The sequence below is a fragment of the Psittacula echo genome (assembly GCF_963264785.1).
Source record: "Psittacula echo genome assembly, chromosome: 1".
NCBI lineage: Eukaryota > Metazoa > Chordata > Aves > Psittaciformes > Psittacidae > Psittacula > Psittacula echo.
Window position 1 is genome coordinate 75140734 of NC_137735.1, and position 16988 is coordinate 75157721.

Here is a 16988-nt window from a genome sequence, read left to right on the forward strand (position 1 = left end):
TTTTCCTACAGCAGCCATCCTACTGAGTCCCATCATAGCTAATCTTTCAAAGTCTGAGTTATCACACACATCTTTATTGAACCTTTTTCTATGATCCCAGAGGCAGAGCTCTGAAACTCTTCATTCTAGAGGCGGCACATTTGGCAATACAAACAATAAAGAAAAGCTGGTTTCTAAGTGCGTATCACAACAGGAAGCAATTTCAGCTGAAGTAGAACTGTGCTGCCTCTGCTCCAACTTCACCAATAAACTCATCTTCTGCCCAATTATGCCTTCTCCTTTTCTTCTGCTTCCAACCGGCAAAGCAAGCTGTTTATTCTTAGACCTATATCTGCCAAGTCATTTACATTCCCTACTAAAAGCCACAGAGTTGCTTTGTTTCCTTGCCTCTGACATTTTCTCCTCTCCCAACATTGCCATAAGGTTCCTTTGTCTTACGCAACTGATAACCTATGTCCCGTAGTTTTTTTTCTTCTCTTCCATCTCCCGTCTCCATTTCTCCTTGCTGCTGGCACACTACCTAAACATCATTCTCAAGTTCTTTTCTTCTGGTACATCCTTAGTATTCTTCAGTGTACCTCCCACCACCTCTTTTCCATCTCGCTAACTTTATAGTATTTTTCATGTAATTCTTCATGCCACTCTGGGCTAGTCATTCCTTTCTTCATAAACTTTTAACCTTATTCCTTTGTAACTTGCTACACCTGATTTTCACCATCCATTTGTACATAGTTTGTTTCTCCACCTGTGACTTACACTGATTCTCTCTCACATGCACGGACATAACTGTCACAGACAAAAGGATAATAAAGGTAGAAGAACTGAAATTTCAGCTGTCTGGATTTAGGATATGTGGCTTGCTTCAGCTCTGAAAACAACTGACTTTATACAGCTGACTACAGCTAACACTTAGAACCACAGAGGCAAGGAGAAAAGTCTCAGTTGCAGTTGGGGATTAATTAGAACAGTTCAGAATAGTCTCATCTTAAGGAATAAGCTTGTTCAATTTGTGTCAATTCTGTGAAAGCAAACTCATCATTTACCTTTTCTAAGGATTCCTCTTCGTAGCCTTTTCCAAACTGCTCTGTCTGTTCATCAGTTGACTCTACTATCACTAGACTAGTTCTCCTTGGAGAGAGGTCACCCTGGCAGAGCTGGGTGTCCTCAGGCTCTCGGATGATGGGAGAGTCACCTCTCCAAGCAGACAGTGGGGGCTGCAAGGACAGTTTCTCTCTCTCTTCCTTCAATGTGGCAAAGTGGGTGGATTTCCCGCCTGCTGCATTCCCAGTTACCGGTGCCATGGACCATTCTGTTCCCGGAGTCGTGATGCTGCAATTTACAGGTTAGAGGGAAGTTACTACACCTTGCAGTATTTACCAGTTGCCATAAATTATGGCCTATTATGTGCCAATTCCATATTGTTATGTGTCTGTTGTCTAGCTAAGTCTAGAAATAACCAGTACTCCTTGACAGTAACTCCAGAGCAATCAGGCTAGGAGTCCTTTTTGTCTTCCCACCCTAGAAAATCTCCAACTGGATGTCCAAATGCTGCATCCATAAACTTGGTCTCCATAAACTATTTATGTGAGCTTTGCTGTTGCTCCTGTCCTCCAAAACCTATGTATTACCTATTATTTCCAGAAGGAAAGAGACTGGATGGCTACAGATGGATATGAAGTAACTACTCCATTAATTTCAAGCTATACAGCTGCATGTGAGGAGAGACTGACCTTTATATAGAGTTCCAGAGCCTTACCCAACAGAAATTTGGTAGAGAATCTTACTTTGTTTGCAAAGTTATTTTCATTGTTTAACATTGCTATGATTTAAATGATACCATAAGTTATTTAAGCAAATTATAACACACGTCACTACCGAACATATAGAAAGATAAGACATCTATTAAAGCAGATGTACATGCAATATTTTCCTGTTTCATATGAGTAATTAACAGCCGCTTCCAATATTGAGATACCTCTCATCCAACTGAGTTTCATCAAGTAACCTCATAACTCCGGCACTAGCTTGAAAAGTCACATCTAATTTGCACCAGTCATGACAATATTACCTGCTTCACCACCTAGAATCTTCTTCTGAGGGGAATTTTCCCTTTTCATGTATATTGTTAAAAAGACTAAAAGGACAACTATTTAAAAAATGGTGGGATTACAGCCTGAAAAAAAGCCAGCCTGCAAAAATTAAATCTTTCCCTTCTGAAACTTCTGAGAGGCTATTGAACCAGCATCAGCATGCTTGCTTCTTCCCCTCTGCTCGTCCTAAAAATTAACTGAGGAAATTGTTACATTTTAATAGTAGGAATCCAGATTCCTTTCTCCATAACCAATCCCAAAAGTAGATAACGGTAATAACAACACTTACAGAATAACTTGCACATAAATGGCTTTTTATCTGATACGAGTTGGGTTTTGACAATTTGCTGTGCTCCCTTGACTACTGCCTTGAAACAACTATATTCTAAAGTATGAAACAACTTAATTGTAGTATACGTTAAACAGTATTGCTCCAGCTTCTTTTTTCCCCCCTCCCCATTCACCAGATTATATGTATTATTATATAGTTTCTCTTGGTAGGAATAATGGTAGTATAATTCCTTAAGAGTTATTTAAATTTCCAGCCCAATTTTCACACTAGACATGAAGGGGAGCAATATTCCTGATATCACTACTCTCATTTAGTGTGTGCAGTAGTGTCTCAAATGTATTCTCTGTTCCCCAGAAACATTAATTTCCTCATGGAAAATCCTTAGGAAATATTGGTATTTTTCCCTATCAGTGCAATGTAAGTCCTCCACCTCATACTCTGCTTTCCACCTCTCACACTTGCTCCTGGGTGTAAAGCATATTGCAAGCAAAAGAATTCCCCCAAAGACCACTTGCTGGACTCAGCTGCACTTGGAACGCTTGGACCCATTTCTCTACATCAAAGCTAATCACTCACAGGAACCTCATTTTTTGGGAGGGGATCCTTGGTAATATGCTAGCCTACTAGTACCTTAAAGAACCCCGCATGGAGTCATCAGCATGTGACTAGGGACAGTGGGAAGAAAGAAACATAAGCCTTTTCAAGTTCCTTTCCAAATGAAACTGACCCCACTGACAGCCCCAGATCAGAATTCAAGGCTTTGCTGTGCAGGTCTTCTAAATCTATACTTCATTGTGTGTTGCTCCCGTAAGTGCTTTTGCCTTCTCTATAAAAAACCCCACATCTGTTCATTTGGCCATTTGCAATTTACTTCTAAAAATCTGGTTCCTAATATGTGGTTCTGAGTTTTGTAAGCAACAATTAAGTTGGAAAGTTTTTGCCTTTAGTGAAAAAGCCATCCTGAAGTTAAAGGAAGGCCCTTCTCTGTAGAGTTAATTCCATTCAGTTTACCACAACTTGCCATCTAACATGAGAAATCTATATGGTTGGCAAATACCCCCAAACAACTCCACATTACATCTCTCTTCTTTCATGTGTACCAGACTGGATCATGGTTTTGTTTGCACAATTACAGACTGACGTGCATAATCCTTAAAGTTTCCTCCTTAACCTGCAGTAGGAAGTAACAAACAGGTGCATGCAATTGGAGGAGAATTCTAGTGTGTTCATCTGTTTCAAAGAAAACTGTAAAATCCCCTTATTACACAGAAAAGAAAGAACCTGTTCCATCATGGTTTCCTTCTGGTCTTTTGATACTTACAAATATTCCTGTGGTGAAGCAGACCTTTTTTCTGGCACATCTTGGGGTTTTCCTGAGAATTCAGCTTTGACTTGTTCCTTATGTGCTTGTCTCAGGATCTCAGCCATTGATACTTCTGCCTCACTCCTGGGAGTGCTGTCTTGAAAAGCAGAATAACTGACAGACACATCTTCCTCAGAGACAAGAGGAGGGTGTTCGGTTGGCTCACTGTCTTTAGATATTCTGTGGTCATCTTCTCGCTTATGCCTCGAACTGTATACTTCTTCTTGCAGCGCAGAAAACCCTTTAAGAAAAACAGAGATGACAAATGTGATTACAAGTCTTACTAGAAAGCAGGAAGTCCTTCATGTTCTCCATGCACATTTTAAGTCCCTGGATGGAACATGCTGCCTGAAATTTTTAAACATCTGGAGTGGGAACCTCTGTAAGTAGCTGAAGGAACACTGGATTACCACTGCTATTGCCACATAATGAATCTTTTCAGTAACAGGCAAAAGGCAAATTACCCAGAAATTTACCTAGAGTCAGTAATCTTGAAACCCTCAAAGTATGCAAGAAGATCCATAACAGGTTTTTCCAGCACAGTAGGATAGGCTTTAGTTACACATATCCCAACCCTACAACTTCCACCCCCTTATTGATCTGCTTATGGAAAAAAATAACTACTCAGGTATGGAGAAAGACATACACATAGGACTAGGTGCAAAAACTCACGTGTTTATGTGCTTCAAAGCATATAAACACCCACCTCAACCCCTAATCTCAAAGCAAGGGCTCTCATTCTGAAAAAAATGTACAATAACAACTGCATTTCTGTTCCATGGGTCGCAAGCTTGGGCTTTTCTTTCTCCTTATTAGGCATATTCACAAGAAACCTACTGAACTCTGAAGAAGAGCTTGTGGGAAAAGATTGTACTGAATTTGGGCTGGAAACAGAGGTATACATTCTAAAAGTAATTAGTTGTGATATTAGAATGCTAATTATAGCAAGCAACCTTCTATTCCTGCACTCTTCAAGATGGGATGTTTGAAGCTGTCTCAATATTTTACTAAGCTAGTCCTTCAATATTAAGGATGTAAAAGATCACATCCAGAAAAGAGAACTGTATTTCATGCAATCTGGAGGTGTTTCTTTAGTTTGCAACCATTGCTCAAATTTACTGGACTTGGAAACTGAAGAAATCCAACAGCATCATAGCAAAATTACAATATCCTGGATACTTGAATTCAAAGATTTCCCCGAAGTTTTCCTTCTTCAAATTATAGTCCAATCCTAATATGTCCTGGGTTCAGCAGCAGCAGTCAGTTTTTGTCCTTCTTAGTAGCTGGTGCAGTGCTGTGGTTTTGACTTTCGGCCTGGGAATAATACTGATAAAACTGATGTTTTCAGTTGCTGGTCAGAATGTTTACCCTGACCAAGGACTTTCTGAGTCTCATGCTCTGCCAGGGAGGAGGGGAAGCCAGGAGGAAGCAGGGACAGGACACCTGACCCAAACTGGCCAAAAAGGTATTCCATACCACAGCACGTCATGCCTGGGGGATGTAACTGAGAGTTTCCTGGAAGGGCAAGTTCTCTTCTCTGTCAGGCTCATTTTCGGCGGGTGGTATCGTATTCTCTTCCCTTGTTATTTCTCTTATCATTATTATTGGTAGCAGTAGTGATTTGTGTTATACCTTAGTTACTGGACTGTTTTTATCTCAACCCATGGGAGTTACATTCTTTCAATTCTCCTCCCCATCCCTCGGGGCTGGGGGGGGGTGGGGTAGGAGAAACTGCGTGGCTGACTTGCCAACTGGCTTAAACCACGACATAATGCAAGCTTCATAACTTTCATTAAAGTACTCATATGAGAAAAAAACTCAACAAACCAGGCACTGGGATTTGCTGTAGTTTCTGACAAAATTCCTTTATATGCTTTGAAAGAATCGTCTGATGGGGAGATCTTGTACCCCATGAAATAGCAACTAGTGCGACATCATGATTCTGTTCATCCCTATTATCTGTGCTAGCAAAATGGGATCCTAGCATTCAGTTGTAAGAGCTAATGGATTTTCCTAGTCAAATATTTCAAAACAGAAGCTAACACTCAGATGAGATGATCCAGACAGCCTGGATAGGGAGACCTTTACCTTCACTGTGGTCCAGTCCTATCGTTTGCTCCATTTCCACGTATGTGCAAGTGCCATGAAGCTGCCCGGAGTCAATGCCGCTGGTCTCCATGAGGTGAACAATATCCATGCGGTTGATTTTTGTAAGACATTGGGTAAGATTTGTATCTGTGGCATTAGAATGACACCGTGTAGCCAAGTTAAGAATTTCACAAGCTCTCTCCCTTCTGTTTTCCACAGGGAGGACATATATAGGATACCAACCAACATAATATCACGTATAAAATACAGATGCATTTAGAATCATTACTACATAAAATCTAAAATGAACCAAAGGGCTGCCTATAAAAATTACCACTCATTTTGTCTCTTCCTGTAACCAGTTTGTTTAGTTTCCCCATTTTCCCGTTAAGGAAAAAGAGGCCTCTGTTTTTACGCTCTTTCTTTGTTATAGGATGTTCTGCCTCACCCTCAAATAAAGAAGATTGATCTATTTCTCTGAGAATCCTATGTTGTGCCATGTTAAGCAGACAAGCTTTAAAAAAAAAAAATCTTAAGTACAACCTATGGTCATTCTTTCTACAGCCTACATTTTACCCAAATTCTCTTTCTGTGATTGTAATGAGCATCTCTCACCTCAACTAGCAAATAGAAGACAGTTATATGGACTGTAAGAGGAAACAAACCTGTCGCATGCTTCCCATCCCTTTCGAGCCAGTATTTGAGGAGCGCGTGGCTCTGATCTTGAAGCGAATTTGGATTTTCAATTCGGATCTGGTGAATTTGCTCTTCGGTGAAATCCAGTTCTCTCGCTAGCTCTGAAAAAGAAATCTACCTCTGTAAAGACGCCTTATTCTTTCTCCCTGCGTTCAATCTATTTTACAGCCATCGTCAGCAAAGTAGATTACAGACTTCTCTGAAACCAGATTGTCTTTGCTTCTGTGTACCTTGTGTTATATTTAGAGGCACGGTTCAACAGTAATTTTCATGACAAAGACAGAAATGCTTAAATCTAGAAATCTATGTGAGCTTTTATTTTTTCTGCCTATCATTCCTAGTTCTGAGAGGCACACACTGTCATTGACCATATTTAGCAGTGATGAGCAGTCAAATAGCACAGTTGCAGAAATAGCACACAAGCAGATAAAAATATTTCTATCAGAGCACCCTGCTCAGCAGATTCTATCCTCTGCAATGCTGAATATTTTAGAAGGCATCATCGAAATCTAGGCAGAGGTTTCACTTTGCATAATGGCATTCTGTAGTAGGGCTAGATTAAAACATTGTACTACTACTCCCCTGGACTCATTTCATTTAAAGAAACAGTTGAATAAACGAAACTGAAAATATGAAACTGAGGATAACCGATGTCTTTCTGACGTAGGACAGTCTCAGACTGCAGTCCAGAAAAGAGAAATGTTTTAATAGTCTGTAGCATCTTTACTGTATCTGAAACCAGGAGCAGCTTCCTGCCACTGCCTGCTGAAAAAGGTCATCGAATGAGTCAAAACCTTGGAGAATTTGTGAGAATCCTACTGTTATTCCCGGTCTCTGGATTTCTGCTGCTTTCAAAAAGAAGGATTCCTGTTTTATTCCACTGTCATTGTCACTACAGGGGCACAGACTTCATTTTGAAGGGTATCACATTTTAACAGGGAGGAAGGAACTCTAACCTTGAAGCATGGACAACCTCATCTCCAGGCTGACTAGTAAACTTGGGGCTTGGCTCCAGTATTTAAGGCTAAGAGCTTCCAGGGAGCATGGCGACCCAGAGCACAGAGAACAGGAGTAGGCAAACAGGGTCATAACTGGACTGTAGAGAGGCAGTTTGCGCGGCAGTTTGCGCAGGCAGGGCAAGCAGGGCTTTTGGAAGTAATGGTTCTTACATGATCAAAACCTGTAGTGAGCATGAGTGTAAGTCACTCAACGGAACCCTCCAAAAGGATGTGTCTGTACAGACCCCTTCCTATGCAGAGTGTTTGAGCTTATCAGCAGTACCAGGGGCAGAGGACATTTGCCTGAGGTGCGAACAGGTTAGTAATCTCTTATCATTGGTGACTGAGCTGAAGGAAGAAGTTGAAAGACTAAGGAGTATTAGGGAAAGTGAAAAGGAAATAGATTGGTGGAGTTCCACCCTTGAACCTTTGAGGGAGGCCCACCAGGAGTCAGAAGACTCCCATGCCTCCAACTGCCAAGAAGTAGAAGGGCACCTGGTTGACAAAGGGGATTGGAAATGGGTCTCTGTTCGGAGAGGTAATAATAACATTTCCTCCTAACCCCCATTACCAACTCAGATACCGCTTCAGAACAGGTATGAGACCCTGGATCAGGAGGATCTAGAGAGCCAGCTAGACGATTTAGAAAACAATAATTTACTCAGTGAGCCTCTCAATTATGCTTCATCTGTAGGACGAATTACCACTTCTAACATCAAAAAGAAAAGAAGAGTAGTCATAGTGGGGGACTCGCTTCTAAGGGGAACAGAGGGTCCCGTATGCTGACAGGACCCAATCCACAGGGAGGTCTGCTGCCTCCCTGGGGCCTGGATACGGGAGATCACCGAGAGACTTTCTGGGTTGATTAGGCCCTCTGATTATTATCCACTGCTGATACTCCAGGCTGGCAGTGATGAGATTGAAAGGAGGAGTGTTAAGGCAATTAAAAGGGACTTTAGGGCACTGAGTCAAGTGGTTGATAGGGCAGGAGCCCAAGTGATCTTTTCCTTGATCCCTTTGGTGGTAGAAAAATTTAATGAAAGGAATAGGAGAGCCCACATTATGAACAAGTGGCTCAAGGGTTGGTGTCGTCGGCAGAACATTGGGTTCTTTGACCATGGGACAACCTTTACGGCACCTGGCCTACTGAACACGGATGGGTTGCATCTCTCTGTTAAGGGTAGAAGAATTTTTGCTCATGAATTGGCAGAACTCATTGAAAAGGCTTTAAACTAGGTTTGAAGGGGGAAGGGGATGCAGCTGGGCTGACTGGAAGCAGGTCCAAGGGTAATCAGCCTGGGTTGGTGGTGAAATCAGTGGATCAGCTGAGGTGCATGTATACTAATGCATGTAGTATGAGGAATAAACAAGAAGAGCTGGAAGCCATGGTGCAACAATATAGCTATGATGTAGTCGCCATCACAGAAACGTGGTGGGACAAGTCAAATACCTGGAACATCGTACTGGATGGCTACAAGCTCTTCAGAAGAGATAGAAAAGGGAGAAGGGGTGGAGGGGTGGTCCTTTATATTAGGGAGGTCTTAGATGTTATAGGTATTGAAATTAACGATGATGAAGTTGAATGTTTATGGGTAAGAATCAAGGGGAAGGCCAGTAAGGCTGATATCTTATTGGGGGTCTGTTATCGTCCACCCAACCAGAAAGAAGAAGTGGACAACTTGTTTTATAAGCAACTGGAGAATGTTTCTGGATCTTCAGCCCTTCTTCTTCTAGGTGACTTCAACCTACCAGATATATGTTGGGAATTTCATACAGCTCAAAAAAGGCAGTCCAGAAAGTTTTTAGAGTGTGTGGAGGATAACTTTCTGTCACAGCTGGTGAGCGAGACTACCAGGGGAGGGTCTATGTTAGACCTGTTGTTCACTAATAGAGATAGACTGGTGGGTGAGGTGGAGGTTGCCTGGGGCACAGTGATCATGAAATTGTAGAATTCCCAATACTTGGGGAAATCAGGAGGAACATCAATAAGACCTATACTTTGGACTTCTGGAGGGCAGATTTTGGCCTGTTTAAGAGACTCATTTTGAGAGTTTCTTGGGAAACTGCCCTTGAAAACAAAGGAGTTCAGGAAAGATGGGTGTGCCTCAAAACAGAGATCTTGAGGGTGCGGGAAAAGTCTGTTCACAGTATCACAGTATGTTAGAGATTGGAAGGGACCTCAAAAGATCATCTAGTCCAATCCCCCTGCCAGAGCAGGAACACCTAGATAAGGTTACACAGGAATGTGTCCAGGCGGGTTTTGAATGTCTCCAGAGAAGGAGACTCCACAACCTCCCTGGGCAGCCTGTTCCAGTGTTCTGTCACCCTCACTGAGAAGAAGTTTCTTCTCAAGTTTAAGTGGAACCTCTTGTGTTCCAGTTTATACCCATTACCCCTTGTCCTATCATTGTTTACCACTGAGAAGAGCCTGGCTCCATCCTCATGACACTCCCCCTTTATATATTTATATACACTAATAAGGTCCCCCCGCAGTCTCCTCTTCTCCAAACTATAGAGACCCAGCTCCCTCAGCCTTTCCTCATAAGGGAGATGCTCCACTCCCTTAATCATCTTTGTCGCCCTGCGCTGGACTCTCTCCAGCAGGTCCCTGTCCTTCTTGAACTGAGGGGCCCAGAACTGGACACAATATTCCAGATGTGGTCTCACCAGGGCAGAGTAGAGGGGAAGGAGGACCTCTCTCGACCTACTGACCACCCCCCTTCTAATACACCCCAGGATGCCATTGGCCTTCTTGGCCACAAGGGCACAGTGTTGGCTCATGGTCATCCTGCCATCCACTAGGACCCCCAGGTCCCTCTCCCCTACACTGCTCTCTAACAGGTCGTTCCCCAACCTATACTGGAACCTGGGGTTGTTCCTGCCCAGATGCAGGACTCTGCACTTTCCCTTGTTATATTTCATCAAGTTTCTCCCTGCCCAACTCTCCAGCCTGTCCAGGTCCCGCTGGATGGCAGCACAGCCTTCTGGCGTGTCAGCCACTCCTCCCAGCTTAGTGTCATCAGCAAACTTGCTGACAGTACACTCAATTCCCTCATCTAAATCATTGATGAATATATTAAATAATACTGGTCCCAATACTGACCCTTGAGGCACTCCACTAGATACAGGCCTCCAACTGGACTCCGCCCCATAGACTACAACTCTCTGGCTTCTGTCCTTCAGCCAGTTCGCAGTCCACCTCACTACCTGATCATCCAGGCCACACTTCCTCAATTTAGCTATGAGGATGCTGTGGGAGACTGTGTCAAATGCTTTGCTGAAGTCAAGGTAGACCACGTCCACCGCTCTGCCATCATCCATCCACAATGTTATTTCCTCATAAAAGGCTAGGAGGTTGGTCAAGCATGACTTCCCCTTGGTAAAGCCATGTTGACTGCCTCTCATAACCCTCTTATCCTTGACATGCCTTAAGATGGCATCAAGGATAAGGTGTTCCATCACTTTTCCAGGGATGGAGGTGAGGCTGACCGGTCTATAGTTACCCGGGTCCTCCTTCTTGCCCTTTTTGAAGACTGGAGTGACATTTGCTTTCTTCCAGTCCTCAGGCACCTCTCCCGTTTCCCAAGACTTGGTAAAGATGATGGAGAGTGGTCTAGCAATGACTTCCGCCAGTTCCCTCAGCACCCGCGGGTGCATCCCATCTGGACCCATGGATTTATGGATGTCCAGATTGCTCAACTGGTCCCTAACCCATTCCTCATGGACTAAGGCAAACTGCTCCAGTGACCTGACTTCATCTGAGGTCTCAGGAGTACAGTGCTCTTCAGGACTGCCTCCGGCAGAGTAGACTGAGACAAAGAAGGCATTCAATAACTCTGCCATCTCAGTATCTTCTGTCACCAGGTCACCCATCCCATTCACCAGTGGGCCAACCTTGCCTCTGGTGTTAGTTTTATCAGCTATGTATTTGAAAAAGTTCCTGTGTGCTGAAAGATGTGCCGATGAGGCAAGCGTCCAGCCTGGATGGGTACTGAGGTTATGAAGGAACTTAGAAATAAAAAGAAGGTGTATCATCTCTGGAAGGAGGGTAGGGTTTCTCAGGGAGTGTTTAAGGAGGCTGCTGGGGCATGTAGAAAGAAAATTAGGGAGGCCAAAGCTCAGTTTGAACTTAAATGGGCAACTTCCGTAAAGAATAATAAAAAAAGTTTTTATAAATATATCAATGGTAAAAGGAAGGGTAAGACTGATCTTTGCTACTTATTGGATGAGGCAGGAAACTTAGTAACTAAAGATGAGGAGAAAGCAGAAGTGCTTAATGCCTTTTTTGCCTCAGTTTTCAGTAGGAAGACACCTTGCCCTCAAGATAACTGTACTTTGGGGTTGGTAGGTGGTGTTAGGGAGCAGAATGTTATTCAATTGTTATTCAATTGTTATTCTCTTGTTATTCAAGAAGAGGAAGTTAGAGAATTGTTGAGGCACCTGAACATTTACAAATCAATGGGACCAGATGGGATCCATCCCAGGGTGATGAGGGAGATGGCAGATGAGCTTGCAAAGCTGCTCTCCATCATTTACCAACAGTCGTGGCTCACTGGTGAGGTTCCAGATGATTGGAAGCTGGCCAATGTGACGCCCATCTATAAAAAGGGTAGTAGGGAGGATCCTGGTAATTACAGGCCAGTTAGTCTGACCTCAGTGCCGGGAAAGTTAATGGAAAAGTTCATACTGAGTGCTATTAAGCAGCACTTCAGAAATGGCCAGGGTATTAGACCTAGCCTGCATGGGTTTATGAAGGGTAGGTCATGCTTGACCAACCTGATATCCTTTTATGATCAGGTGACCCGCCTGGTGGATGTGGGAAGGGCTGTGGATGCTGCCTATTTGGATTTCAGCAAGGCTTTTGATACTGTCCCCCATAACATACTCCTGGAAAAGCTAGCAGCTCATGGCTTGGACAGGAGCACTCTTTGCTGGGTCAGTAACTGGCTGGATGGCCGGGCCCAGAGGGTGATGGTGAACGGTGTTGCATCCAGCTGGCAACCAGTCACCAGTGGTGTCCCTCAGGGGTCTGTGCTGGCACCGGTGTTGTTCAATATTTTTATTGATGACATGGATGAGGGTATTGAGTCCTTCATCAGTAAGTCTGCAGATGACACTAAGCTGGGAGCTTGTGTCGATCTTTTGGAAGGAAGGAGGGCTCTGCAGAGAGACCTGGATAGGTTGGATAGATGGGCAGAATCCAATAAGATGAAATCTAATAAGTCTAAGTGCCAAGTCCTACATTTTGGCCATAAAAACCCTTTGCAATGTTACAAGTTGGGGACAGTGTGGCTGGATAGTGTCCAGGTAGAAAGGGATCTGGGGGTATTGGTGGATGGCCAGCTGAATATGAGCCGGCAGTGTGCCCTGGTGGCCAAGAAGGCCAATGGCATCCTAGCCTGCATTAGGAATGGTGTGACCAGCAGAAACAGGGAGGTTATTCTTCTCCTGTACTCAGCACTGGTGAGGCCGCACCTTGAGTACTGTGTCCAGTTCTGGGTTCCTCAGTTTAAGAAGGACGTGGAAATGATTGAGCGCGTCCAAAGGAGGGCAACGAGGCTGGTGAGGGGCTTGGACCACAAGCCCTACGAGGAGCAATTGAGAGAGTTGGAGTTGTTTAGCCTGGAGAAAAGGAGACTCAGAGGTGACCTTATCACTCTCTACAACTTCCTGAAAGGAGGTTGTAGACAGGTGGGGGTTGGTCTCTTTCACCAGGCAGCAACTGACAGAACGAGAGGACACAGTCTCAAACTGCGCCAAGGAAGGTACAGGTTGGATATTAGGAAGAAATTTTTCACAGAAAGAATAATAAAATATTGGAACGGTCTGCCCAGGGTGGTGGTGGAGTCACCATCCCTGGATGTGTTTAAAAAGAGATTGGATGTGGCACTTGGTGACATGGTTTAGTCGAGGTGTAGGGCATGGGTTGGACTCAATGATCTTGAAGGTCCCTTCCAACCTGATAATTCTGATTCTGATTCTTGTGTAACTGTAAATTTCAACAAAGATACAGCAACTACAGTTGAGAGTCAAATCCTTGGGAGTCACATACATTTGGACAAAAAACAAATGCCACTTTATCCCCCAAATTAACATTTGATGCAGTCATCTTTACTATAATCCATCTTTACCATAATCTAAGATGGGAATATTTATGCAGTGTATTACTCTGCCCTCTCTAAAATGCTATAAACCATTATTGTCTACTTTGACAAGCATCCCTTAATTCTATCTTTGTTTTCAGAACTGTCTATTAATTTTTATAACATTTTCAGCATATTCCTATTCTGCTACATTGCACAGGTCCAAGTCCTACTAAATTCAAGATATTCCAGCTGGGATGAGTGACAGATTCTCCCAGTCTTCTCTATGGATTGAAACACAGAACAGGGCAGGAAGAGGTGAGTGACATATGCAAAAGTATTGGTGATACTGTGAGTATACTTATATATACTTATATATGCTTATAAAAACAGTATAGAGCACAATCTTCTTTATCAAGGAGAAAATTAATGTACTTTTCACTGTAACACAACTCATCTTTAACTCCTACAGCCTCACTTCTTTCCAGGAGCATGGTACCGCTCTAGGGATAGATACAAAACACTGTCCAATTTAATGGTTTTTGCAGCAATTTTTTGTTGGATTGCACAATTTGACATGGTGTGAGATTTCTGCCTGACTCCTTTTCTTTGTAAACAATTTTGAGCCAGTTTTCAGTGACAGACACCTGCATTTCACTCTGTGCTACTTTCGCTCGTACCCAGTCCCATTAACTGGTTCAGACCTATTTGATCCACAATGTTAAAGCGACTGCCGCAAATAAGACCCTTTTTATTCATTTTTCTTCAGGACAGTTCTGTAGAAAAGAAGCTCATGTAATTTATCCCTATAGTGGCCTTCCACCTCAGGAGTCCCAGAACACAGATGATGTTTATTCCTGTATTCATTTATCTTCTAGCCAGACATGTTGCATTTCACAAGGAAAAGGAGAGGAACATATGCCAGCTCTCTTGCCCTTCCCCGTGGAGATGCAGCAAGAGCAGAGGCCTTGTCTCCGCATCCAAGTTCTTACCTAAAAGGCTATAGGAATCTTAGTACCCAGAAGACAGTAAGCTACTGAAATATCTCTATCAAATATCTTTAGATAATCAGGAAATCATCTGAAAGAAACATGAAAACAGTGAGGAATGCTTCACTCCTTTCTGGACGACATGCATTTTACCTGTCCAGCTGAATCCAAGATGATCAGCAATGTGGGCCAGTCTTTCCTCCATCCTTTCCTGATCATCCTGTTGATCTAAAGGTCAAAGAGAACCAGAAGTTGCCTTTTACAAGTTAAAAACCATTTCCATAGGTGATATAGCCCAAGAAGGGAAGTGCCATTTTTTTTCTAACCACTGCTTTTCTATCTGCTAAATGGGGAGAGGCTGTTAAAACTGGTAACTCAGGTGGGGACTGTAAATCCCCAGGTTTACAAAAAAAAGCAAAAACAATGAAAAAAAACAATAAAAGCTTGATCTTTCAAAAAGCACAGGACCATCCACATTTTCTATTTGAAAATCAGGCTTTCATGTGAAAGTTTAAACAAGGACTGAAGTGCCTGGTGTGCCTATTTTGGCCACGCATTTTATTCTAAAACAGCACATTGAGGACTTTAAGTCAAGAGCTGTGATTTTCCGTGCCTCCTTAGTAAATACCAAGGTTGACAAATTAATCTGTACTGGTGCTTCTAATTCTGTTCTTTCCATCGTAGGGGAAGCTTTGTTCAAAGAGCCCATATGGCACTTAATATTATGGTTTGTATTTGAGATATCGTTAATTTAATTGTCAGTGGTGTTTTCAACAAGGTCACGATACACAATAGTTACAATGAAGGCAAGGAAAAATAGGACATTCATTCACCTGTCTTCATTGCTTTCAGACTGTTCCTCCCATCTCTGAAGCTACTTAGAGGATGGCAGAATTTGAGTTTTGATTTTCCCTGAATGCACACCTGGATGGCAATATCTCAGATGCAGAAAATTGCTTTGCATTAAAGACATATGCGTGTTTCTTTTTAGCTGCTGGATTTCCATTATGGCTACTCAGTAGTAGTATGCAAGCAGCAAGAGAAAAAGCAAATGCCAGAAAACTCATACTAAAGTTACTAGTGACACAGATTTTTCTTGAGATATGGATCATCAAAAAATGACTATGAAAAAGTTAATTGTGTAACTTTCTGTACCTTTCTTTGTGTAAGAACTCAAAAGAAAATAAATTTTCCTGTCTTTGTTTCAGTTGATGCCCTTTTATTTCACTATTAGTAAAAATTAACAGTTAAGAAATAGGGCCAGGGAAAGTCAAAAGCCAAAATATGCACGACCTGAGCCATCGGTTGAATGGTAAAGCAAGACATATATTGAGAAGCGTTTTTGATTATTACAGTAACACTTCCCACAAGCCTTCATGGTTTGCAATCTTGAGATTTGTTTCACAGACAAGAAAAATACAGACACAACACAAAAAACCCAAATGCAGCTCACTGGGAAAATAAAACAAACAACACAACTAACCACTGAAAGCTTAAAAGAAAATGCTACACACATCACACATGTACACACACGTATGGACGCACACCCCCACACACACCAAAGAAAACAAAAAACAAGAAGTTTAATTCATGACATGCGTCGCACAGGGAATCCCAGTCGTCGGCAAATACCTTCAGTATGGTCATGGACATTTTCATCAGGGATACGTTCAATCTGAGTCTCTACAGACTCATCCCAAATGGGTCTGGTGTCAAAGATGTCTTCTGGAACTGACTGCTGGGTCTCACCGGATGGCACATTTTCAATAACTGAAACTTCTAGGGCACTACTGCTTTCATCATCTGAAACTAATTCTTGTTCTCTCTCTGACTGTGTGAGTCTTTCCACTAACTTAGAAGCTTCATCGCTAATTTCTTCAAAAAATTCTATGGAGTTTTTGTAAAGGTCAAAAAAATGTTCCTTACTTTCTTCTGTGGCTGTAGTGCTTCTGCTTTTAACTGGCAACCGTGACAAAAATACTTTGAGTCTTGCTGTTGTTGCCTCGTCTGAGTTTAGCTCAAGGTTGATCTCTCTCTCCCTCTCTCTGGTCTCTGCTTCTGCCTCAGCATAACTCCTAGCTTTTATTGAACGCTTAGTCTTTGGGTCCATGGGAATACTCGCATCGGATTCAGATTTACCGCGGATATCCTGTTTTACAGGTGGTTTGCCAGTCACATCCAGAGTTTTGGGTGACTCCAGCTTGTGGACAGATGCCCCTGTGTACATATGCTGCTGTTCAGTTTTTTGGAAAGCTGCTCTGACCGGGATTTGAGACTTTGGTTTTGCTGGGTCATCTTTTTCTTCGCACTGCAAACCATCTAAGAAGTCATCTGCAGGAAGGCTCTCATTTTCCAACTGTTGCAATGCAGCAGCAGCTGTTTTTACAGG

At 42.7% G+C, this 16988-nt stretch overlaps 1 protein-coding gene across 1 annotated transcript in view; it reads right to left on the bottom strand.

The window, feature by feature from the left end:
- ANK2 (ankyrin 2) overlaps positions 1-16988 on the bottom strand; it is a gene marked incomplete at its 5' end in the record, with an annotated part of 189955 nt that overhangs the window by 5011 nt on the left and 167956 nt on the right. The window contains 5 exons of the mRNA XM_080621291.1: positions 1044-1329; positions 3704-3986; positions 5834-5980; positions 6499-6630; positions 14753-14827. Coding sequence (XP_080477417.1) covers positions 1044-1329; positions 3704-3986; positions 5834-5980; positions 6499-6630; positions 14753-14827 — 923 coding nt within the window. The remainder of the gene's footprint in view (positions 1-1043; positions 1330-3703; positions 3987-5833; positions 5981-6498; positions 6631-14752; positions 14828-16988) is intronic.